Source organism: Mastigoproctus giganteus, chromosome 13 (assembly GCF_048544385.1).
Source record: "Mastigoproctus giganteus isolate SK-2022 chromosome 13, ASM4854438v1, whole genome shotgun sequence".
Taxonomy (NCBI): domain Eukaryota; kingdom Metazoa; phylum Arthropoda; class Arachnida; order Uropygi; family Thelyphonidae; genus Mastigoproctus; species Mastigoproctus giganteus.
In genome coordinates, this window is record NC_143587.1 from 80102221 (window position 1) to 80129933 (window position 27713).

The 27713-nt window shown below is 38.3% G+C and overlaps 1 protein-coding gene across 1 annotated transcript in view; it reads left to right on the forward strand.

Moving 5' to 3' along the window:
- The window catches only part of LOC150076212 (prestin-like), a 402991-nt gene that overhangs the window by 23829 nt on the left and 351449 nt on the right, over positions 1-27713 (forward strand). The window contains exon 2 of the mRNA XM_090387581.1: positions 2540-2654. Within this exon, the coding sequence (XP_090243707.1) occupies positions 2540-2654 (115 nt within the window). The remainder of the gene's footprint in view (positions 1-2539; positions 2655-27713) is intronic.

The window sequence follows — 27713 nt, forward strand, 5'->3', positions numbered from 1 at the left end:
TCTTAACTAATAGCATAACCCCTCCTCCCTTCCTATCCTGTCTATCCTTTCTGTAGATGTACTCCCCAAATTCCACTGCATTCCTAATGTCTGTGTGACACCACGTCTCTGATATCCCAACAATATCTGCCTTTGATGTTTTGACCAACACCTCAAATTCATCAAATTTATTTATCAAACTCCTAGCATTGCTGTATACGCAAGTATACATGCACCTGTTCCTATTCTTAGCTACCCTAACACAACCCATGTGTTTGCTTGTACCGCAATGTCTCCCAGCAGTCTCTGAAATACAGTGCATCTTGTTTTCCAGGCTGCTGCTCATTCCAATAGAAGCAGTGCAAGAATCACTTTCACCTCTGCCAGTGGCTACTGTTAATCTATTAGTTCTTGTATCCTCCCCCCCAAGCTAGCAGTGTTCCAACCCATCTAACACTGCCTTAATAGCATCAGTAAATATTCTTGCACCCTTTCTATTTAAGTGTATCCCATCCCTGTAGAAGCAGTCTCTACTGTTAACAAGTACAGACCAGGCTGAAAAAAATTCTACCCTTTTAGCCTTGCAGAATCCTTCCAGGGTCGAATTGATCGACAAGGATCTCATCATAAACTCCCCCCTATCGTGTTTGGACAGAATTGCAGACACTTTCAAATTCAAGCCTAATTCGCAGCTTTTTTTTTCAACAGTGACCTGTACTTGTTAAGTAATTCCACCAGTCTCCTATTCTTAGTATCATTAGTGCCAATGTGTACAACAATATCACCTTTTGTGCCCTTAAAAGATGATATCCGCTCTGCAACATCATCAACCTTTGCCACTGGCAAACACACCCTGGTCCTGTTCCACCTATCCTTTTTACATACCATGTTCCCTGTTTCTCTATCAACAGAGTCACCAACAACTACTAGTTCCTTTGGGATCAGCACATTCTGCCTTGGTTGGTTGCCACTGTGTTGCATGATGATCCAGTGCAAGCTCTGGCGTTGATGTGGGCAGCTGAGAGCTTGATGGGCCCCTCAATTTAGATGCTTCAAGGGCATCCACCCTGTCCTTCAAGCTCTCATATAGGCCCATAACAACGCTGAGTTGTCACCTCATTTCCTCACACTCCTTACATCGTGCACACACAAAGACATCCCTCTTGGCAATATCATTCCTGTACCTGATTGCTCCACAAATATCAAGCAAGCAGTGCATTTTAAAAGGCTGTGATTTAGAGGGCAACTGTCTCCCCTCAGTTCTCCCCTGAGCAGGAGCAGCAGTGCGTAGCACATGCTTCTTGATTAGACCGGGGTTAGAGCCTGTGAGCCACCAAATACGAAGGATGCGGAAGGTCAGGGAATGACCACCACATATCACTGGAGCAATATGGCCTTAGTTGCTAATGCTCCTAAAAAATAACAACGACATCTCACCTGAGCCACAGCATTCCCATTAGCTTGAGCCTTTTGCTTTTCTGCTCTGGTGTGAGTCATGATTTCAATTTAAAACTTTTCGATTCGGATTATCATTGGAACAGGCTTCCATCTGTTTTAGAAGTGGAAATTTTGAATAAAATCAAGGAAGAACTACACATTCTTGGAGGGTATGGATGTATGAAGTGTGTAGTGTTTTTTTTTTTTTTTTTTGACTGGTGCTATAAGCTTGCTTTCTTGCATCATTTGCTACTACTATTGCTTCTGCTCATCCATGAGGGTGTGCAGCACAAATTTTGTACAGACTTTTTTTTCTGTAAATATTCGTGCAGAACTTAACAAATCATCTTCTTATTTATATCCAATTCATCAGCTATCATTCTGAGGGTCAAATGACAGTCTTTTGTCACAATTTTCCAAACTTATTCAACTCTGTCCTCATTTCTGGAGATTGAATGATGTCCACATCTCTTGGTCATCGTGAACATCTTCACATCCATCTTCGAACTGCTTATACCATTAAACACACTAGTACAACTTAACATTTCATCACCATAAACAATTTTTAATGTTTCAAACGTTTCTGTTGCAGATTTTCCCAGGTTAAGGCAAAATTTAATATTCATTCATTACTCCATTACAAAATCATGTCATGGAAGAGTAATGCTACTGACAAAATTAGTTATTTGCAACCTGTCAGCCTACTGGACAATCAATATACTGCTATCTGTTGGAGGAAGTTTGAAATACAATATACCATTTCTGTTTATTCTTAAGCTCATCAAACATATCCACAACAGTACTAGACAGTACGCTAGAAACTTCATTGCCACACCTTGTATAATAGGTAGAGCTATGGTGATATATATGCAATAATCTACATACTCAAAACTTTTCTTTTTTTTTTTTTTAATTCTTTTGCCAAAAATGCATCTTCTGAAAGTGGTTGGCTTATTACATAGTTTATCACTGTAGCTCTGTGTGTAATTCAGCTTCATTAATTAGAAAGGGACAACTATTAGATCATGCACTATAAAAATTCTGGGAATATGGGAATGTGAACTTAGTCTCTCCTTCATGATTGTTGAGCCATTATAACTATAGTAACCATTATTTATTTTAGGCATCGGAAAGAAAATGTTCCCCATTACTTAGTTGACAGAAATGCACTGACTCAGGTAACACTGGATGAAACAACACCGCGACTTCTGGAAAGTGAAACAGGCATTCAGAAACAGGTAAAAATGAAGTATTATTTACTTCTTTTTTGTATATATTTTTTCCTTAAAAAATGCAGATTAATATGAGTTTAGATAAAAGCAGAGGCAGTTTTCCACTGCCCAGTCTTTGCAGGAAAAATGCCTCAGAAAGAAACAACTAACAACAGTTAGGCATAAATTTGTGAAAGAAATGCACAATATTATAGAATTTTTATACAAATTAATAATTTTATACCTGCCACTCATCTTGCTACTTGCACATTTAAAAAAAAAATGTATTACAATTTAACATTATTATTTGTGATGCAGTGATAATTAGAGAACATACCCTACTGCAGTTGTGGATCTAGGAGGTCCTTACTGTCACCCTAACTTGGATTTAATAGTATAATAATAATAAAGAATGAAGTAACAACACTACATACTATGTGCACAGCCATTTTCCTGTGCTGTTATAGTAGCCACCAGGATAAAAGGACGAGAAACTACAGACCAACAGAAAACAAAATGCAAAAACAAGGATCACCAGCCTGGGAAAGAAAGCTACAGAAGAAGATAGAAGATCTAAGAGTAAAGGTAGGCCAACTAACCCAGTACCAATGGGATAACAGAAGTAAGAAGCTGATCAGAGAAGTGAAGACCATCCTCCTCAATAAAAAAAAAAAAAAAAAAAAATTATATACCATTCTATGTGATTATAACTTTCAAACTACTTATTCGTTAAAATTAAAGCTACTATTACAATGCAGTACACTGCGAGTTGCTAATTAAGAGAGATGACATTTGTGCTGAAATTCCTGATAACAAAGGCTCTATGAATATTAAGTTATTTCAGAAATGACTGATCTGGTGATAAATAATTAGCTATCACTTGGATTTTGTCATTAAGTTCTATAGTTCTGAGTTTTGATATCATGAAATATGCATTTTCTAAGCTGCCTTCTTGATCTTATATACCTGTGTTATCTGTTTCTGTATAGTGTATTGGAAAAGATAAGAATGTTATTTCTGTAGTTGTAAGCTCTGCATTGTTGCTAATTGTGTAATGGAGCTAACGCTGATAGAAAATTCACAAGTTTTGGAAATTTAGTTTCTTTTAAAGAGTCTCTCTCAATTTCCTTTTCTTTTAGCTATACCACTGAGCTTCTTTTTCTTTATTTAGAAATATTAGAAAGTGATACGTGAGTGGGCAATTTTTTTTTTAGACAATTATGTATAATTGTATAACAAGTACAATTATGCGAGGGTTATCCCAAAAAGTAAAGCACACTTTGGACAAGCTCCTCACTCCATAAATGTCTGCACAACTGACATTTATCAAGATCATAATTTGAAATTTAACCTCAGCTTTAGTGTGCTCGAAACAGAGTTCTTGCATTGAATGTTTGTGTACACATTTAAAAATGGATAATGATTTTGCTTCAGGTCAGATTAGTTTCAGATCAAAGATCTTTTATCAAAATCAAAAAATTTTGTGATAGAATTTCGACACAAATTTATGAATTAAAAATAAATTTTCTGCTTATATTCTGGGATGACCACATGACCAAAGGTGTTCACAAGATAGAGAGAATACAAGACACAGCACCATATTTAGCAACCACGGGTTTAAACCCTGGTCACTCAAAGCATATGTACTTATGCACCCTTGTGCCTGACCACTCCACTAGAGTGACCTCATTGTTGTGAGAAATTTGTGGCAAGTCAGTAACACATCATAGCATATGTTGGTATCAAAGATTTCACAAGACCAATGTTGATGACAAGCAATTCTTAGGTAGACAAAAAATAATCTACAGACATCACTGAGAATAATCTACAAAGTCTGTGACAACACATCAGCAGTCATTATATCAAATCATCTATTGCCAGAATTTTAACCAAATTGTTACAAAAATGAGAAGTTGCCACCCAGTGGGTCCCACATTTGCTGTCAGATGAACAACAAACGAAACATAACGAAATTTCAATGCAGTTACTTGCATGTTACTGAAAAGAAAGTGAAAAGTTTTTAAAAGGCATTGTCGCCATTGATGAAACATGGACCTGCAACTTTGAACCCAAAGTCATAATCAGATCAGTGAAAGCATCCAAATTGCCATGTCCCTCTAAATATCACTGGCAACAATCAAAGGTGAAACAAATGGCCATTGTGGCCTATAATTATGAGGGCATTATTGCTGCTGATCATGTCTGAAGAGTGGAAGATCAGTAACTGGAGACTATAATGTAATGTTTGTTTATCAGAAATTATGCAGAAAATTTATCAAAAGCAGCCACAGATATTGGAAGCTAGTGTGCTCTTACTACTCCATAACAAAACAAGGCCTCATGTTACACAGTCTATACTGATTACAAGTGGAAAGCACTACCTCGCTTCCCTTAAAGTCCTGAAATGAGTTCTTGTGATTACAGTGTTCCCCAAGCCCAGGGAACTGTTACATGGACCAAGATTTCTGTCATTAGCAGCATCGAGTGCAGTCATGCATCTGATATCTTAAATGCAGCAAACAGTTAAATAGGAATTCAAAAATTACCTAAACATTGGGAAACAGTCATAAGGTGTGAAGGAGTTAAGGATTGACTTGACTGACTTCCCTGAGAGAAGGACTGCAGGCAAGGCTGTAGTTAACCAATCTAAGGCAGAGGGAGTAGTGTCCCCCCCCAAAAGTAATTTCTGGTTTTGCAGCCTGCTCAGCATGCAAAACAGCCCATGAATACACACTTCAAAAGACAATAAAAATAATATACAGGGTGATTCACTACCAGTACGACAAACTTGCAGGAGGTGTAGGGGGCACAAAGACGAATCGGAATCACATAGCATTGCAGGGTCCGAAATGCCTTCGTCATGCGGTAGAGGACATTGAACGGGAGGTCACGTGAACAGCGATCCCGCTGGAAGTCAGCATTTGCGAACCGTTTCTGTTGAAGAAACCAAGTAGCAAAAGTCCTCCGGAGTGGATAATCCACAGGCTCCAATGATTGGATGCATTGCAGATGGTATGAACTCATTTGGTTTGTTGACAGTATCCTCCATACAGTGGATTAGGAAATACTCGATCGTTGGCCTATCGCTCGAGTACTCGTACTCGGATTGCTTTCTGCAAGACGTAGGACATTCTCCTCATTGTCTGGCGTCCTCGTCGTTCGGTCTTGATTCATGGTACCTCTCGTGAAACAACCAGTCTCACGTAACTTTCTGTGCACACATGCGAAAATAATATGATGAGGAGCACACCTGTGCGGGAAACGTTCCTGGTACAAGCACAGAGCGGCACGCCCATTACAGTCCGCAGCTCCATATGCGGGGTGCATGTCGGCCAGTTCAACGTTTGAATACTCGTCCATCCTATTGCCTCGGGAACCGGTTCGCAAATGCTGACTTCCAGCGGGATCGCTGTTCACGCGACCTCCCATTCAGCGTCCTCTACCGCATGACGAAGGCATTTCGGATCTTGCAATGCTATGTGATTCCGATTCATCTTTGTGCCCCCTACACCTCCTGCAAGTTTGTCGCACTGGTAGTGAATCACCCTGTAGATAAGAGTGATGAGCGTCAGTGCCAATAAAATAAAATTGGTGATGTTTAACTTCAATTCCTCTCAGTTCTCACAAAATCATTCACCTCCCTGTTGAAGTTTGATAAACTCTTGATCTGATTATCAGCAGTGATTATTCATGCATTAACAATCTTCAGATAAAAGAGCCACTAGGTGTCAGCGATCACAGTGTATTTATTGAGGAATTATTACTTAAAGATGTCACTACCAGCAAGGGTAAAGGGAAGGGTTTGCTATCATAAAGGTGATTACAGTGGTCTCAGACAGTTTTTAAATTTTATACAGTGGGACCAACTGATGACTTTACCATCAGCAAATTCTAAATGGGAAGCTTTCAACCATAGAAGCTACTAGATTTTCATACCAACTAAGAAATACTCTTCAAGGTATAGGCCTAAATGGATGTCAGCTGAACTGATTAAACTCTTGGCAAGAAGAAAAATGTATAGGATGCATATAAATTATCAGGTGATACAGAAACATTGGTAGATATAAACTATTCTGCAATCAAGTCAGAAAGGAGGTTGGGCAAGCTAAGGCAGATTATGAGAAATCTTTGGTGCAAAGGATGCAAATCAAAACAACAAAGACTTCTTTATTTATGTAAACACTAGAAGGAAAGGAATGAATCAAATTGATACATTTGATATCACTGGTTAGGCTTTTGATGATCCTGCTCAGGTTACTGACAAACTGAATGAGTATTTTGCATCTACATTTACACATGAGGAATTCTTTAGGGAAGTGGAAGCCAGAAGTTTATCAAATGCTAATAGGGAGCTAATGATTTTGTAATAATTGAGAGGAAAATGAAAGAGAAATTGTTGAAATTAAACATAAGAAATAAACCTGGGAAGGATGGGATCTTTCCAATTATATTAAGAGAGGCAACAAAGAAAGTAAGCAAACCCTTAGCTATAATTATGACAGCATCCTTGGATTCAGGGGAGCCCCTTCAGACTTGAGATATGCAAATGTATTTCCAATTCACAAAGAGAAAACAAAGGGTGACACAAATAATTACAGACCTGTTAGTTTAACTTCTGTTCCAGTAAAAAAGCAGAATTACTTAACAAGTACAGGTCACTGTTGAAAAAAAGTGGTGAATTAGGGTTGAATGTGAAAGTGTCTACAATTCTGTCCAGACATGATAGGATGGAGTATATGATGAGAGCCTTGTCGATCAATTTGGCCCTGGAAAGATTGTGCAAGGCTCAAGGGGTAGAATTTTTTTCAGCCTGGTCTGTACTTGTTAACAGGAGAGACTGCTTCTACAGGGATTGGGATACACTTAAATAGAAAAGGTGCAAGAATATTTGCTGATGCTATCGAGGCAGTGTTAGGTGGGTCGGAAAACTGCTAGCTTGGGGGGGATACAAGGACTAATAGATTAACAGTAGCCACTGGCCGAGTGAAAGTGATTCTTGTACTGCTTCTATTGGAATGAGCAGCAGCCTGGAAAACAGAATGCAGGATATTTCAGACTGCTGGGAGTCATTGTGGTACAAGTAAATACATGGCTTGTGTTAGAATAGCTAAGAATAGGAACAGGTGCATGTATACTTGCGTGTACCCAAATGCTAGGAGTTTAGTAAATAAATTTGATGAATTTGAGATATTGCTCAAAACATCAAAGGCAGATATTGTTGGGATATCACTGACGTGGTGTCACACAGATATAAGGAATGCAGAACTGGAATTTGGGGAGTACAATGTGTACAGAAAGGATAGGAAGGGAGGGGGGGTTATGCTATTAGTTAAGAAACACAAAATCAAAGGAAGTGAAGCCAGTAGACATCGCTGAACAGTGCAGTTTTGAGTCAGTTTGGTGTGACATAAGCATTGGGAGATCAAAATTGAGCGTAGAAGTGTGCTATAGGCCTAAGGACTCTGATGAGTATAATAAGAAACTGTACAGGGAAATAGAGTGGGCCAGTAAATCAGAGAGTCTTATAATGGGAGATTTTAATTTCCCAGATATTGACTGGAATTTGTGAGTTGGTCACTCACACACTAGCAAGGCTTTTATGGATTTATTGGATGATGGTTTTCTACATCAGCATGTTCAGGAGGCAACTAGAGGGAGTAATACTCTTGATCTGATTATCTGTATTGATTCTTCATGCATTAAGAATCTGCAGATAAAGGATCCACTAGGTGTCAGTGATCACAGTGTGCTGAAGTGGGATTTACTCAAAGAGGTATCTACCATCAGGGGTAAAGGGAAGGGTTTTTGCTTTCATAAAGGTGACTACAATGGTCTGAGACAGTATTTAAATTCTATACAATGGGACCAACTGATGATATTACCAACAGCAAATTCAAAATGGGAAGCATTCAAAGAACTTATCTTGGAAGCTACTAGGCTTTACATACCAATTAAGAAATATTGTTCAAGGTTTAGGCCTAAATCAATGTCAGATGAACTAATGAGACATATGACAGAGAAGAAAAATGCATGGGATACATATAAATTAACATGTGACACAGAAGCCTATGATAGATATAAGTTGATCTATAACCAAGTTACAAAGGAGGTTAGGCAGGCAAAGGCAGATTACAAGAAATCTTTGGCAAAGGATGCAAAGAAAAACAGCAAAGAGTTCTTTACTTATGTAAACTCTAGAAGGAAGGGGATGAATTGGATTGGTCCACTTGATATTGATAGTTCAACTAATGATGATCCTGCTGAGGTAGCTAACAAACTAAATGAATATTTTGCATCGACATTCAGACATATGGAGTTATTCAGCGAAGGGGAATGCCAGAGGTGTATTAAACTCTGACAGTAAGCTAGATAATCTCGTAATAACTGAGATTAAAGTGGAGGAGAAATTGTTGAAGATAAACACAAGAAAGGCACCTGGGGTGGATGGGATCTATCCAGTCATATTAAAGGAGGCAGCAAAGGAAGTAAGCAAACCCTTTGTCATAATTATGAGAGCTTCCTTGGACTCAGGGGAGGTACCCATGGACTGGAGATGTGCAAATGTGACCCCAATTCATAAAGGAGAATCAAAGGCTGACACAAGTAATTATAGATCTGTGAGTTTAAACTTCTGTTCCAGGAAAATTAATGGAAGCCATGGTTAAAGAAGCACTGCAGGATCATCTAGACATGACTTCAGTTATAGCTCAGAAACAGCATGGTTTTGTTTAGGGAAAGTCTTGCCTGACCAATTTGATTGGATACTATGATGCAGTCACAAAAGAACTGGATGCAGGGAATAACTTTGATATTATATACTTGGATCTTAGAAAGGCTTTTGATACTGTTGCACATGGAAGACTGCTGCACAAACTGGAGCAGTGTGGCATTGGAGGCAAATTGCTGCTATGGATAAAGGGATGGTTGAGTGGGAGAATACAGAGAGTGGTAATCAATGGACACTGCTCATCGTGGACTAATGTTATGGTGGAGTTCCCCAGGGTTCAGTGTTGGGTCCATTATTGTTTTCTGTATTTATAAATGATATTGATGATAGTATATCAAGTTTAATGTCCAAGTTTGCAGATGATACAAAGGTTGGCAGGGTTGTTAAGGACACTACTGACGCTATGCTGCTGCAACAGGATCCGGAAAAGTTGAGCAGATGGGCTGAGAGTTGGCAAATGAAGTTTAACATTGACAAATGTAAAGTACTACATATGGGAAACAACAACCCCAGAGCAACGTATCAACACTGTGGTACTACACTGACAGTGGTAGGGAATGAAAAAGACCTGGGGGTATTGTGCCGGCAGATATGAAGTTCTCTGAACAGTGCAGACAGGCTGCAAGAGTAGCTCATGATGTCTTGTCAATGATATACAGGAAATTTTCTAGCAGGGATAAGGAGGTGATTATTCCCTTGTATAAGGCAATGGTCAGGCCACACCTTGAGTACTGTATACAGGTTTGGAGGCCTTGTTTCAAGAAGTACGTAGAGCTGCTGGAACGAGTATAGAGAAGGGCAACAAGATTAGTGAATGGAACAAAGAGTTTCTCTTATGAAGAAAGGCTTAAGTTTTGCAAATTACAGTGTCTGGAGACTAGGCACCGGCGAGGTGATCTGATAGAGGTGTATAAAGCCTTGAATGGTTTGAGCATGCTCAATGCTGATGGAATTCTTCCTCTTGCTCAGAATAATCACCTGAGAGGGCATAAATTCAGATTGAGGAAAGACAGATGTAGGATAGATGTGTGGAAATTTACCTTTAGCCAGCAGGTAGTTGGTTGGTGGAACAGACTTCCATCCCTTGTTGTGGAAGTTGATGGCCTAAATAAATTTAAGCTCAGGTGGACAGGTATTTCAAACAAATGGAGGGGTGAAATGGAAGTGTGTTGTTTTTTTTTGGCTAATGCTGCATAAGCTTGCTTTCTTGCATCATATGCCTCTGCTAATGCTAAAAAATAATATAGTCACTGGGTGCCAGATTTACATATGGCCTGAGCGGGCTGCAGTCCAGAGCCTTATAGTCTAGGGGAGCTCCATCTCCAGAGATTAAGTGAAAAGTTATTTCATTTGTGAATGCTGAATCAAAGTATAAGTACTCTAAATTATCTATTTAAAAAAGGGTTCAATTAATATAGTGTATATATATTTGTAGTAAACATACTATGGCAAAAAGAAACACTGTACTGTATACATATGTATTGTATGACAGTTTTCATACAGACTTTATAATATTACTGGCGGCCTCACAGTACCTGTAGCCCAAGGACCTACAAAATCTTAATCCGGCACTTGTCCCTGGTAAAAGAAGTAATGCAGGATCATCTAGACAAGGTTGTGATTATACTTCAGATACAGCATAGGTTTGTTAAGGGGAAATTCTTGTCTGACCGATTTGATGAAATGCTACAATGTGGTCACAAAGGAACTGGATGCTGAAAATAATTTTGATATCATGTACAGGTAGGCCTGCTTTATGATGCTTCAATATATGGCATTTTACATTAATGCCCTTTTAAAATAATTCCGAAAGAAAATTTGAAAGCGCAAGCATAAATGCAGCACAGGAAGTGGGTACCTAGATGGCTGTAGTGTTGACGTAAGTTGCTTTCTCCTTGTCTGCCAGTGTGTAAGTGTTGCAGGCTGTGCCTTAAATTTTAATAATTTCTTGTGTTCATTGGTGCCTTATTATTTTAAATAAATTGTGCAACCATGTCTTCTAAGCATAGTGGTGAATCTGTGTCTGCACATATTCAAAAAAGCCACAAGTCTCTAACGATTGAAATAAAATTGGACTTTATTTTTTGAATGGAATCTAGTGAATGGCATTCAGAGGTGTGCAAGACCTTAAATTTAGCACCTTCTACTGTTATGACCATTATGAATAATGCTGAGATCAAGCAGTCACATACTGGAATTGTTAATATAATATCGGTGTTTAGATACACCATAGACACTCTTAAAAAAACTACAAAGTAGTTGTTGTGGGCATCATTTGCTCTTTCTCATATTGTGCTCTGCCTTCACGATGAGTTGCCATGATGCTGCACTACCTCAAATAAGTAATGCTTCACTAATAGAGAAGACTATTGTTACTTATTCTCAGTGAGTACCACCACCCAGACATGTTTCAAAGCTATTGGCCTATCATCAGTGGGTGGGCAGGTACCCGTTAATGGAATTGTTAATGTAAGCATTTTTTAGAACAATTTATTCAAGGAGTGAGACAATGGAGAAATTATTAGTGCTGTGGATAGACGATATGAACCAAAATAACATTCTTTTAACACAGGCAGTGGTTATGGACAAGGCTAGGAGCTTGTTGAATGAAATTAATGAGGAATTGGGAGGGACTGAATCATTTTCAACTAGCAGGGGCTGGTTTTCACGGTTCTAAAACCGGACCAGAATTCACAATGTAAGAATTACTGGTGAGGCAGCTAGCACCGACACTGAAGGTGCTGAGGAATATTCTCCCATATTCCAAAAGTTAATGGATGAAGACTGCTACACCCCAGATTTGGTGTTGAATGTTGATGAAACAGGGGCTGCACTGGAAGAAGGTGCCTGGTAGGATGTACATAGCATGTGAAGAAAGGTCTGCCCCTGGTTATAAGGCTGGAAAAGATTGGCTTACATTACTTTTGGGTGGTGATGCATCAGGCACTTTTAAGTTAATGCCGATGTTGGTGTACCATTCAGAGAATCCATGTGTTATGAAGGGCATTGTGAAAACTGAACTTCCTGTTTTGTGGCACTCTAATAAGAAGGGGTGGGTGACCCAGACCCTTTTTAGTGAATGGTATACTTCATACTTTCGTCCAGAGGTGGCCTAATTTTGCGCAGCAAACAAATTGCCCAAAAACGTTGGTTTAGTCCTCAACAATGTTCCAGGACATCTAGCAAACCTTGAAAATATCCCTAATGACTTCTGAATGTGAAGGTCATTTATTTTCCATCCAACACCACCTCACTGTTGCAGCCAATGGATCAGGGCATTATTGCAACCTTCAAGGCATACTATTTATGTACGACCTTCAAAGGGATTGTTGAGGTGGTGCAGGCATCTAACTCTGTGACTATGAGGGACAACTGGAGGTTCTACAACATCCTTAAGACCATAAATAACATTGCTACAGCCTGGAAAGAAGTGAAGCTTTTCAGAAGTATCAAAAAGAAAGCCTGGAAACAAGTGAAGCTTTCCAACAGTATCAAAAGCTTTCCTTTCAGGAAACCTTTTGAGACTGTTTCACATAAAATACTACTGTACAGATTGGAGCAGTGCAGCATTAAGGGTAAGTTGCTGCTATGGATAGCTGACCGGGCTAGCCGAGTGGGTAAAGTACCTGCCCGGCAACCCAAAGGTCGCGGGTTCGATTCCCGCCTCGGGCTTGGATCAAAGTACTGCAAAAACCTTGGGAGGTGCAATATGGCCACAGAAGCCGATGCGCCAACAACTACCAAATCAAATCAAAAAGCTGCTATGGATAATGGGATAGTTGAGAGGGAAAGTGGTAATCAATGGACCCTACTCTTTGTGGACTAATGTTATTAGTGGTGTCCACCAGGATTTGGTGTTGTGCCCATTGTTGATGATACAAAGTTGGCAGGGTGGTTAATGGCAGGAATGACAGTATGCTGCTTAAATAGGATCTAGAAAAGTTAGGCAGATGGACTGAGAAATGGCAACTGCATATGGGTGGCAGTAACTACAGAGTAGTGTGGTACTACCTCAGGATTGTGGAAAATGAAAAAGTCATGAGGTTATCATGCAGTCTGTTACGAAGTTCTTTGAGGAATGCAGACAGGCTGCTAGAACAGCTCATGGGGTTTTGTCAATGATATACAGGAATTTTGCTACTAGGGATAAGGATGTGATTATCCCCTTGGTCAGGCCACATCTTGAGTAGTGCATACAGGTCTGGAGGCCTCAATTTAAGAAGGATGTAGAGCTTCTGGAATGAGTATAAAGAAGGGCACTAAGATTGGTGAGGGGAACGAGGGGGGGTGCTCTTACCAAGAGAGACTTCAGTTTTGTAAATTGCAGCATCTGGAGACTAGGCACCTGCAAGGTGATCTGGTTGTGGTGTTTATAGGTTTGAATGAATTGAGCAAGCTCAATGGCAATGGGATTCTTCCCCTTGCTCAGACTATATGCATGAGAGGGCAGAAATTCAAATTTTTAGAAGGATGGTTGCAGAATAGATGTGAGGAATTTTGCCTTTAACCGACGGGTAGTTGATTGCTGGAACAAACTTCCATCTGTTGTGGAAGTTGATAGCTTGAATAAATTCAAGAAAGAGCTAGACAAACTATTGGTCGGGATGAATAGGTGAAATGCGAAGTTTTTTTTTTTTTTTTCTGATACTGTATTAGCTTTCTTGCATCATTTGCATTAGCATTAGCATTAGTATTAGTAGAGGCATATGATGCAAGAAAGCAAGCTTATTCAGCATCAGCCAAAAAAAAAAAAAAAAAAAAAACACTCCCATTTCACCCCTCCGTTCGTTCGAAATACCTGTCCAGTTGAGCTTTAAATTTGTTTAGGCTATCAACTTCAACAACAAGTGATGGAAGTCGGTTCCACCAACCAACCACCCGCTGGCCAAAGGCAAATTTCCGCACATCTATCCGACATCCGTCCTTCCTCAATTTGAATTTATGCCCTCTGAGGTGATTATTCTGAGCAAGATGAAGAATCCCATTGGCATTGAGCATGCTCAAACCATATAAAGCCTTATACACCTCTATCAGATCACCTCGCCGGTGCCTAGTCTACAGACTCTGTAATTTGCAAAACTTAAGCCTTTCTTCGTAAGAGCAACTCTTTGTTCCATTCACTAATCTTGTTGCCCTTCTCTGTACCCGTTCCAGCAGCTCTACATCCTTCTTGAAATGAGGCCTCCAGACCTGTATACAGTACTCAAGATGTGGCCTAACCATTGCCTTATACAAGGGAATAATCACCTCCTTATCCCTGCTAGAAAAATTCCTGTATATCATTGACAAGACACCATGAGCTACTCTTGCAGCTCGTCTGCACTGCTCAGAGAACTTCATATCTGCCTGCACAATTACCCTCAGGTCCTTTTCATTCTCCACCACTGTCAGTGTAGTACCGCAGAGTTGATACGTTGCTCTGGGGTTACTGTTTCCCATGTGTAGTACTTTACATTTGTCAATGTTAAACTTCATTTGCCACCTCTCAGCCCATCTGTTCAACCTTTCCAGATCCTGTTGCAGCAGCATAGCGTCAGTAGTGTCCTTAACAACCCTGCCAACCTTTGTATCATCTGCAAACTTGGACATTAAACTTGATATCCCATCATCAATATCATTCATAAACACCGAAAACAACAACGGACCCAACACTGAACCCTGAGGAACTCCACTAATAACATTAGTCCACGTTGAGCAGTGTCCATTGATTACCACTCTCTGTCTTCTGCCACTCAACCATCCCCTTATCCATAGCAGCAATTTGCCTCCAATGCCACATTGTTCCAATTTGTGCAACAGTCTTCCATGTGCAACAGTATCAAAAGCCTTTCTAAGATCTAAATATATAATATCAAAGTTATTCCCTGCATCCAGTTCTTTTGTGACTACATCATAGTATCCAATCAAATTGGTCAGGCAAGACCTGCCCTTAATAAAACCGTGCTGCGTCTGAGCTATAACTGAATTCTTGTCTAGATGATCCTGCAGTGCTTCTTTAACCAGTGCCTCCATTAATTTACCTGGAACAGAAGTTAAACTAACAGGTCTATAATTACTTGTGTCACCCTTTGATCCTCCTTTGTGAATTGGGGTTACATTTGCACATCTCCAGTCTATGGGTACCTCCCCTGAGTCCAAAGAAGCTCTCATAATTATGGCTAGGGGTTTGCTTATTTCCTTTGCTGCCTCCTTTAATATAACTGGATAGATCCCATCCACCCCAGGTGCCTTTTTTGTTTATCCTCAACAATCTCTCCTCCACTTTCCTCTCAGTCATTACAAAATCATCCAGCTCACTGCCAATGTTTACTTTACCTACATCATTCTCCTTCCTGAATAACTCCTCGTGCGTGAATGTAGATGCAAAATACTCGTTTAGATTGTTAGCCACCTGAGCAGGATCCTCAACTGTTGAACCATCAATATCCAGTGGACCAATCTGATTCATCCCTTTCCTTCTCGAGTTTAAATATGTAAAGAACTAATGCTGCCTCTACTAATGCTGATGAATTTGCCTGATGAATGAATGCTGATGAATCTACGAATTTGCCTCTACTAATGCTGATGCCAAACGTCTGCCATATTCATCCCTAAAGAATTCCTCATGTGTGATTGTAGATGCAAATTATCTTCAGCCTGTCAGCAACCTGAGTAGGATCATCAACAGTGAAGCCATCCATTCCAAGTGGACTGATGCAAGTTCATTGGTCCACTTGTACTATCAATATAAGTAAAGAAGACTTTGTTGCTTATTCTTTGCCAGAGACTTCTCGTAATCAGCTTTGGGTTGCAGACTAGCATAGGCTTCTATCATAGGCATATCTACCATAACGTTGGATATCTACTATAGGCTTCTGTATCGCATGATACTTTATATGCATCAAATGCATTTTTCTTACCTGCCACATGTCTAATTAGATAACACTGGTAGGCAAAAAACAATTTTTTTTTCACTTCTTGTTAAAATTCAGGGTGATTCTTGTAGATTTGACATTGCTGAATTCAATTATGGTAACCATATTGCTGTGACATCCACTAGTTTTAAGGGAGAAGAGATTATAGTCAAAAACTAATTTTCTAGTAAAAAAAAAAAAGTTTTCGTATATTTTAAGAAAATGTTACATACAATAATATTGAACAATGGGTCTATCAACCTTGCTTTATTTACAGAAATATATCTGATGACAGAACACTTATTTTGTCATTTTTTTCTCTTTTATAATCATCCATTGGTGTCTTCCGTATGAGAATCCAACAGTAGTCTGCCAACTTTTTCCCTGGTATCACTTTTTTCATTTGAAAAATATCTTGGTGAAATCTTTCACAGTGTTAGCATTAGCATTAGTAGAGGCATATGATGCAAGAAAGCAAGCAAGCTTATACAGCATCAGCCAAAAAAAAAAAAAAGAAAACCCTTACCATTTCACCCATCCATTTACTCCAAATGTTTGTCTAGTTCTGCTTTGAATTTATTTAAGCTCTCAACTTCCACAATGACAGATGGAAGTCTGTTCCAGCAATCAACCACCTGCTGGCTAAAGGCAAATTTCCACACATCTGTTCATTGGAGACTGCTCCCAAGTTTCAGGAAAAAAGTCTAAATGGGAATGCAGGAAATGAAGCTTTAACGACATGGTGCATCCCAACTCTCTGTACACTAAAATTAGCTCATCCACAACTTCATTGTAATTTTCTGATTTCTCATTGCCTAGAAAAGTTCTGGCGGACATTTTCGAATGCCTTCCGGGTTCTTTTTTCTGTAGCATTTAATTTTTTAGTGAATTCCTCATTTTGGAATAGGAGTTAGATTTGAGGACCCACAAAAATTCCTTCTTTTATCTTGGCCTCACTGATTTGAGGAAACGTTTGCCTCAAACAGGAAAATCCTTCACCTTTTTTGTCCATCCCTTTCACAAATATTTTTATCAAATCTAGCTTGATGTGCAGTGGAGATAAATAGATTTTTGACTTATCCATCAAAGGAGGATGTGCTACATTTTTCTGGCCTGGTATATTTTCTGAATGGTCTGGCCATTTTTTTTTTTTTTTTTTACCCTATAGTGGCAATCCTTGCTCGGCTGTTCCACTCTCATAAAAAGCAGCAGTATTAAGTGTATCCACCTTGCAGCTCAGTCAACAAAGCTACCACTTTTGGGTCAGCGCAGATATTCCATTTGTATTCTTGATAGCATATTTTTTGCAGAAAAACTTATAGGTTCTCATACATTTCCTTCATGTGAACTGCATGGACCAATGGTATAGATGGACACTTATTTCCATTATGGTAAAACTGCTTTCAAACTGACCTTGGATGAATAAATGAAAAGCCTCCACTGCTCAGATGTGCTCCAGATGTAATTTTGTCATTAATTCCTGGACATTGTTTACAATATTCAAATCCATGGAGTAGTAGGTCTTTGTGTTAGATTGCCTCTTCCTATAAAAAGATATCACCCTTTTTCATGAAGATTTCACTGCTGAAGCTGTGATCCTAGTAATTGAGCCTTGGTTTTGGAGAGATCCAGATCTCTGACCAAATCATTCAATTCAGCCTGAGTGATTAGATGCGGCTTTGCAGTATCAAGAGTTGAAATGTCTGGATCTGTACTTGTTCTGGGTTCTCATCTTCTGGAGACTCCTTTTCCGATCCTGAATCAGAGTGAAGTCCATGAGTTTCTGGTGGCACTGGCATTGTATCATTGTAAGGAACTGGCCTTAGAGCAGAATGTATGTTGGAATACTCTATTTATGCTTGGATTTCCCAGAAAAACCAGAAATATTGGTCATGCAAAAGTAACAATTGTTATGTGTCTCAAGGTTTCTGCTATATCACCCAAACAGCAAAAGGCATCGATTTATGACTATCTCTAAGCCAGCCTGTTAATATCTTTGAAGATGAGCTACAGGAAATCTTTGGAGCCCATACTTTATCTTGATCTTTGACCTTCATCCAAAATAGAGTTCATAGGCCTTGCTCACAAGTTGACTTCCACTGTGATTTTAATACCATTTCTCTGCAAATGTAGAAAAAGCTATCAGGCTTATTTCAGCAAGAATACAACATATTTCATGTATGGTTGAGGTATGTGCACATAAGAACACAATTAAGAACTTCTACAGGCAAAAAATAACGAACTTCACTAATAATGCTGTAAACCGAAAATGAGCAAAATTTATTCAAAAGGGAAAAGTTATACAGCTCGTATGTCTTTCTGTTTAATGTAAATGATTTTTTTTTTTTTTTATCACAAAGCAGATTTTTATTTCTAATTTAAACACAGTTTGCGATTTACACTTATGCACACAACACTTGTTTACAAATACTAATTTACCAAAACACTTGTTCACTTTGTTTACCAGGCGCCTCCGTAGCCAGGTGGGCAGGAGCAGTAGTGTGTAGAACACGCTTCTTGATTAGACCGGGGTTCGAGCCCATGACCACTAAATACGGAGGACGCGGAAAGGTCAGGAAATGACTACCGCATATCTCCAGAGCAATATGGCCTTAGAAATATATATATACTGGTAGAAAAGTTTCTTCTGAATGTAACAGCAGTCTAGAACATTCCGGAACATTCTTGCATGTTGTAGAAAGCTTCTGAATGCTCTAGAAATTTCCCAAATGATCTCAAAAACAAATAAACAAAAATAAGTAGATAAAATGGATGTAAAAGATGATTAAACCAACTACAGGTCTTGGTTTTCGGTCATTAACCTATGATATTTGAAAACTGAGGGTGATGAGAACTTTTTAAGCACATATTGAACACATTTCCTATGAGAATCTGTCAAAATTATTTCAGGGAGGAAATTGATGCTGATCAGTGTCATCTGACATCATTTAGGTCTTCAGCAGTATTTCTTAGTTGGTATGAAAAACCTAGTAACTTCTATTATTTTTTTTCTGAATGCTTCCTATTTAGAATTTGTTTGTTGGTAACATCGTTAATCGATCTCAATGCATAGAATATAAAAACTGTCTGAGACCACTGTAAGTCTCCTTTACAAAAGTAAAATCCCTTCCCTTTACCCTTAATGGTAATTACATATTTTAAGTAAATCCTGCATAAATACACTGTGATCACTGCCATCTGTTGGTTCTTTTATCTGCAGATTCTTAATGCATGAAAATCTCTGCTGATAATTAGATCAAGAGTATTGTTTTCCATCTTTTTGCCTCTCTAACATGCTGCTGCAGAAAACAGTCATCAATATTTGGAAAGTTAAAATCATCCATTATAAGACATTCTGGTTTACTGGCCCACCTTATTTCTCTCTACAGTTGTTTGTTGTACTCATCAGAGTCATGAAGCCTATAACACATATAATACACTCCTACTCTCCCATTTTATTTTCCTAGTTTATGTCACACCAATCTTTTCTCAACATTACTTTGGCCACCCATGTCAACTGAATGCACTGCCTTAGATTTTAGTGCTTCTTAATGAAGAGAATACCCCCCCCCCACTTTGTCCTTTCTATGCTATACATGCCAACACTAAAACTCTCATCATCATATCTGGCCTTTATAGAGTTTGTACTGCAACACAGAGTTGGCAGGGGGGGACCCTCCGGTGCCACTTGACAATCAACACTATACGTTATTTTCTTTCTGTATACATTGTACTCCGCATATTCAAATTCTGCAAACCTTATATCTGAGTGATACCATATCTTTGATATCCCCAAAATGTCTGCATTTGATATGAAAAGGATCAAGATTAATTTCTTGAACAAATTTAAATTTTCTGATATAATGTTTGAAAAGAATTGTTAAATATGGGACTAAATTTTGTGTACTGATTACGAAGGTACTACTCCACATTCATGATAAGGCAAATATTTTAATAAAAATTTTAGAAACTTCATTCATGACTACCATGGATATTAATTTTAGTAGTGTGAAATTATGCAAGAAAGCAAGCATACCCAGCAACAGACAAAAAAACATAAAAAACTGCTTCCGTAATCTGGCAATTCCCTCTAATAGCATTAGCATTAATAAAGGTATATGATGCAAGAAAGCAAGCTTATATAGCATCAGCCAAAAAAAAATGAAGGTAAAGAAAGTCAACACGAGAACCACGGGGAAACTTCGGGTAACTTACCAGTCAAACTTGTTTGCCGCTACTGCACTCTAGCACTGATTGTTCGGTAAACAGACAGTAGGTGTTATTGGTCTGCAGCAGAGTTGAGAACGATATATTTGATTGACAGGTAGGCATGGCATATGATGTACTGATTTGTGCGTGAACACAACAGATGATAATATCGAGTTAGTCTCACTTGCCCTAATCTCAGAAGCACTAATGGTCACTTGCCCTAATCGCACATGCTCTAATGAACATTTTCCATAATGGTGAAAAAAGGTCAGGTTATCTCATTTTAATCCCACAAGAGCTTGAACCCCTCCTGAAGTGGAAGGGGTAACTTGACCTTTTTTATTTAGAATCATGGGTGGACTAGTGGGTAAATTGTTTAACAAAAAAAAAATTTATTTTATTACTGTATTTTTATTTTGTTGTTATTTTTGTTTATTTTTACAGATTTTGTTTTTAGGGTGTTTTCAATATTTTATAGTGAAAACACTCATGAACTCCAAAAATCTGCTTATCATAATGAGAAAAAACATCATTGAAGTGACCTGACAACATATCTTTACAGCTGCCATTTAGTCTTTTAGTTACGCTTTTTAGTCTCTCTTCCACTGGGCTTCAGTGTTATTCGTATGTGTTAGTGTATATGGATCTACAAAATGTTCCTTATGTTTCTCCGTTAAATGTTTGTAATTCTTTTTTTCTAAAGCCGTAATATGCCTATTACGCCATTTATCTGTTATGATGGTAGTGGTTTTTTTTTTCACTACTTTTCGAATAATGCTTAAAAGAGTTTTTGTTTCCGATTTTTTATGAATTTCATGAACAGTGATTTTGATTCTCTTTCAAATACTCCAAACACCCATTCCTTCTCAGCAGTTAAATTTCATCCTCTGTGATGTTTTGGTTTTACGAATACAGTTTTGTCTGCTTCTACAGTTTTTCCTGATCCACCCAACTTAATGGGTTTTTTAACAGCTGCAATTCGCAAATATCTCTGTTTCTTATAAAACTTAATTGCTGTTACTTTCAAAATCTCCAGATGGAATTCTGTCATAGTTACTAGTGTGCACATTAACCAAAAGTATATAATATACATTATCTTTTTTTAATGGAAGTTTTGTATTTTCCATAAAACTGTTTTAATAAAGAAACTTGCACAGAACATTTTTTACAATGCCAGAACTTTCCACATGACTCTGTTCATGATTCAATTAGTTGAAAATAATCATTGCACTTAAAACAGTACAATTTCAGTCTTATTAATTTAGTTTCATCAAAAAATCAAGCATTTTATTTTCCTTACAAATTTCCTCCATCTTTAAAAGATTCATGGCTACTATTACCTGTTTACCATTCATTACAAAACTAATTATGCACCGTTCTTTACTCATAAATACACATTATAATGCCAAGGACAGTTTTCAGATAATTTTTTGCATGATCATGCATATTTATGTCTAATTAATTCTTCCCAGTTCATATGCACCATACATCGTGGTATCACTAATTGTTCAATTGTAACAAACCTTCTTTAAACTAACTTTTATATCCTGAAAGTTCTTAATAACAAATGTTAGGTAAACATTTAACTACCATAATTTGCCTACCTTCTCTGTTCACCCTTCTAAACACAGTATTGGTCGGTGTCCTCAATTCTCTCACCATTGTTCTCAACCCTAAAACTTTAGTGATAATAACTGTCAGAAGATATGGCTATCCCTGCTCAGCACTTTTGTTCCATTCTTCATCCTTTTTTTTTTTTTTTTTTTCCCTTGCACACTCATCTTAATTTAATCTCCCTTTTCTGATAATGACGTAAAATGTTTTTGTTCATTCTGTCTTGAATGCTGTCTTAACTGACAAAATTTTCTCTCCAAAACAATTAAAGAATTTAATTATTTTGCCCTCTTTAATGTTTTTATAAATCCATCAAAATCTGATTGTCTGCAAATTACTTTCAAAAAGAGACCTTTTGACATCAGTATCTCCTTGGATATTGATGGCTAAAGTCATAATTAAAATTGAACTTGTAAGGCCCTAGGTATTCAATTTGACTCCAAATTTAATTTTGTTCTTCATATTATCTTGTAAAAAAATTCACAGAAACCATATGAAATTTAAAACAGAAGTTGGAAGGAATTAAGAAGGAATTCTTAGTTAATTTTTTTAATACTTTAATTTATTTGTAAAACCAGACATTCTTTTTACCTTCCCAACTTGAATAGACAATTTTAAAAAACTATTCTTCCTTGTAACATCTTAGATAAACTGATTTGCTATGTTCTGTAGTAAGAGAAATTAGATGGCAAATCCTTCGCAGATCACTTAAGTAAGACTAAATGCAACTGGGCATAATATTTTTAAGAGTGATAATTATCTATATAATATAGGTATAAAAATGCCATAGACAACTCTTAAAGGAAAAAACTATGATAGTAGTGTAAAAGACATTGTTTCAACTATATCTCATATTGTGGTCATCCTTCACAAGGAGTTACCATGTATTGCAATACCTTGAATAAGTAATGCTTCACTAATAGAGAAGACTATTGTTACTTATTCTCATTGGGCACCACAATCCAGACAGCACCATTTCAAGGCTAGTTGGCCTTTCATTATTGAAATGATGCCTTTTACACTACTATCATAGTTTTTTTCCTTTAAGAGTTGTCTGTGGTGTTTTTACACCTATATTATATAAATAATTATCACTCTTAAATATTATGCCCAGTTACATTTAGGCTCACTTAAACATTATCACATACACCTTTTGACATCTCTCATACTTACTGTGGGATTCACAACTGGGTTGTCATGTTTGCAATACCAGGGTGCCTGCTCACCCACCGATGAAAGGCCAACTAGCCTTAAAATGGTGCTGTCTGGATTGTGGTGCCCAATGAGAATAAGTAACAATAGTCTTCTCTATTAGTGAAGCGTTACTTATTCAAGATAGTGCAATACATGGTAACTCGTTGTGGAGGATGAGCACAATATGAGATACAGTTGAAATGATGCCTTTTACACTACTATTGCAGTTTTTTTTCTTTAGGAGTTGTCTGTGGTGTTTTTAGACCTATATTATACAGATCACTTAAATATAAACCTCTAAACTAATTTCTCTGCTGAATAGACATTGTAAAATAAATATTTGTTTCCTCTCAGAGTGATTCCAAGCGTAAATTCCTTAAACATTGATCCTTTTCTTATTGCGTCTGATTGAATGCACTCTATGTAATCTGTTCAAAATAGTAATAAGATCATTTACTTTTAGATTCTGCAGTGTACTTTTTATTTTTAGTAATAAGTACTAAACTGATCACAGTCAATTTAGATTTAAAATCTGATATCATATTATCATTTGTTATATTATCATTTATATTACCTCAGATGGATACTCTTGCCATGTGGAACACTTGTGTTACCAATTCCTGCTCTTTTTTTTTTTTTTTTATGAAAACCCCAAACACAAGTGGTATTAGAACCTATAGTACTTAGTACTGTGCTTGGATTGGAGATTGAGAAGACAAAAGATATTTGTTGACATTAGACTTCAACTTCTGTAGACTGTAATTTTCAGGAAATATGTATGAAGGAAGGTTGTTCCAGGAAATGGCAGTTGAATGAATAAATGAGGAAGATGAAAAGTTGGTTCTGTGAGTTTGAAGTTGAACAGTAAATGGATGTTGGCCGGTGGTGGCAAGTGTTAGGACTGTTTCGAAAGAGAGAGCGGGAATTATAGAAGCCAATTCAGAAGAACAGTGCCTGTGGAAGTATCTGTAGAAAAGGCATGTAGCAGAAACAGTACGTCTATGAGACAGCGAGTGGAGGGACTCTGTTAGAGATGAATCATTAATTAACCTAGCTGCACTCTCCTGAATGGAATCGAGAAGCCTGAGAGAAGTATTAGCATTAGTAGAGGCATGTGATGCAAGAAAGCAAGCTCATGCAGCATCAGCCATGAAAAAAAAAAAAAAAAAAAAAAAAACCTTCCATTTCACCCCTCCGTTCATTCGAAATACCTGTCCAGCTGATCCTTAAATTTATTTAGGCTATCAACTTCCACAACAAGGGATGGAAGTCTGTTCCACCAACTGACTACCCACTGGCTAAAGGCTAATTTCTGCACATCTATCCTACATCACGGTTTTGGGGGCACCACCCCAGATGTGGGAACAATATTCCATGGTAGGGCAGATTTGCAATTTGTACAGAGTGAACAGCTGTTTGGAAGAAAAGTAAGATAAGCATAGGAGCAGAATAATCCTTTTTGTGAGATATAAGACAAGATTGAGTTTTAGAACGATTGAAATCAACTAAGTTGTCTTTGCCCCACTGGAGAATTACCTGGAGATTGGCATTTAAGGAATTGGTAGGAGATATTCGAGAAGTTGAAGCTGATTGAGCAGGGCAGGGTTTCTCAAAATGGAAAGTGGAATGCAATGTGCTATCATCGGCAAAACTATGGATAGGATTTCCAGTCAATGGAAGACAGAGAGCCATTTACCGTAACCCTCAGTGAGCGATCAGAGAGAAAACTGTATAACCAATTACAAAAAACAGTTGGCAAACCATAAGATAGAAGCTTGTTTAGAAGATCTTTATGCCAAACATGACCAAAAGCCTTTGAGATGTCAAGAGAAACTACTTGTGTTTCACCGAACTTTTCCATTGAATTTTTCGATATTGATAACATAAGCCAGAATATTATCAGTGGATCAACACTGACGGAATTCATACTGGCGATTGTTAATCAAACGGAAGGTTTCTAGGTAGTTTAGGAGTTGGCGGTTAATTGATTTCTTCATTACTTTAGACGACAATTGGATGGGACGGATTTGTCACCCATTTTAGGAACTGGCCGGATATGAGTAAATTTCCAAGCAGAAGGAAAAACACCTTTTGAAATAAGAAAGTGAAAATAGTTGGCAAAGAAAAGGAGTAAGTTCAGGAGCGCATGTTTTAAGAACAAATGGAGAAATACCATCAGGACCCGAAACTTTCTTAGCATCAAGATTTGTCAAAATCCTTCTGACATCCTTTTGATGGAAGACCACAGGAGGCTTTGAATGGAGCATAATGGGAATGGTAGGAGGTGTTTTACCAAGATCATTAATACATGAGTTGGAAGAAAAATAGGATACTAGCAGGTTAGCTTTATCCTTTGCTGAAGTGACAACAGAACCATCTGGTTTGGACAGAGGTGGAAGCAGAGATGGGCAAAAGTTGCGGCCAATAGTTAGCATTAGCATTAGCATTAGTAGAGGCATATGATGCAAGAAAGCAAGCTTATACAGCATGAGCCAAAAAAAAAAAAAAAAAAACACACACCACTCCCATGTCACCCCTCCGTTTGTTCGAAAAACCTGTCCAGTTCAGCCTTAAATTTGTTTAGGCTATCAACTTCAACAACAAGTGACGGAAGTCGGTTCCACCAACCAACCACCGCCGACCGGGCTAGCCGAGTGGGTAAAGTACCTGCCCGGCAACCCAAGGTCGCGGGTTCGATTCCCGCCTCGGGCTTGGATCAAAGTACTGCAAAAACCTTGGGAGGTGCAATATGGCCATAGAAGCCGATGCACCAACAACTACCAAATCAAAAAAAAAAAAAAAAAAAAAAACAACCAACCACCCGCTGGCCAAAGGCAAATTTCCGCACATCTATCCGACATCTGTCCTTCCTCAATTTGAATTTATGCCCTCTGAGGTGATTATTTTGAGCAAGATGAAGAATCCCATTGGCATTGAGCATGCTCAAACCATTCAAAGCCTTATACACCTCTATCAGATCACCTCGCCGGTGCCTAGTCTCCAGACTCTGTAATTTGCAAAACTTAAGCCTTTCTTCGTAAGAGCAACCCTTTGTTCCATTCACTAATCTTGTTGCCCTTCTCTGTACCCGTTCCAGCAGCTCTACATCCTTCTTGAAATGAGGCCTCCAGACCTGTATACAGTACTCAAGATGTGGCCTAACCATTGCCTTATACAAGGGAATAATCACCTCCTTATCCCTGCTAGAAAAATTCCTGTATATCATTGACAAGACACCATGAGCTACTCTTGCAGCTCGTCTGCACTGCTCAGAGAACTTCATATCTGCCTGCACAATTACCCTCAGGTCCTTTTCATTCTCCACCACTGTCAATGTAGTACCGCAGAGTTGATACGGTGCTCTGGGGTTACTGTTTCCCATATGTAGTACTTTACATTTGCCCGGCAACCCAAAGGTCGCGGGTTCGATTCCCGCCTCGGGCTTGGATCAAAGTACTGCAAAAACCTTGGGAGGTGCAATATGGCCACAGAAGCCGATGCGCCAACAACTACCAAAATCAAAAAAAAAAAAAAAAAAAACTTTACATTTGTCAATGTTAAACTTCATTTGCCACCTCTCAGCCCATCTGTTCAACCTTTCCAGATCCTGTTGCAGCAGCATAGCGTCAGTAGTGTCCTTAACAACCCTGCCAACCTTTGTATCATCTGCAAACTTGGACATTAAACTTGATATCCCATCATCAATATCATTCATAAACACCGAAAACAACAACGGACCCAACACTGAACCCTGAGGAACTCCACTAATAACATTAGTCCACGTTGAGCAGTGTCCATTGATTACCATTCTCTGTCTTCTGCCACTCAGCCATCCCCTTATCCATAGCAGCAATTTGCCTCCAATGCCACATTGTTCCAATTTGTGCAACAGTCTTCCATGTGCAACAGTATCAAAAGCCTTTCTAAGATCCAAATATATAATATCAAAGTTATTCCCTGCATCCAGTTCTTTTGTGACTACATCATAGTATCCAATCAAATTGGTCAGGCAAGACCTGCCCTTAACAAAACTATGCTGCGTCTGAGCTATAACTGAATTCTTGTCTAGATGATCCTGCAGTGCTTCTTTAACCAGTGCCTCCATTAATTTACCTGGAACAGAAGTTAAACTAACAGGTCTATAATTACTTGTGTCAGCCTTTGATCCTCCTTTGTGAATTGGTGTTACATTTGCACATCTCCAGTCTATGGGTACCTCCCCTGAGTCCAAAGGAGCTCTCATAATTATGGCTAGGGGTTTGCTTACTTCCTTTGCTGCCTCTTTTAATATAACTGGATAGATCCCATCCACCCCAGGTGCTTTTTTTATGTTTATCCTCAACAATCTCTCCTCCACTTTCCTCTCAGTTATTACAAAATCATCCAGCTCACTGCCAATGTTTACTTTACCTACATCATTCTCCTTCCTGTATAACTCCTCATGCGTGA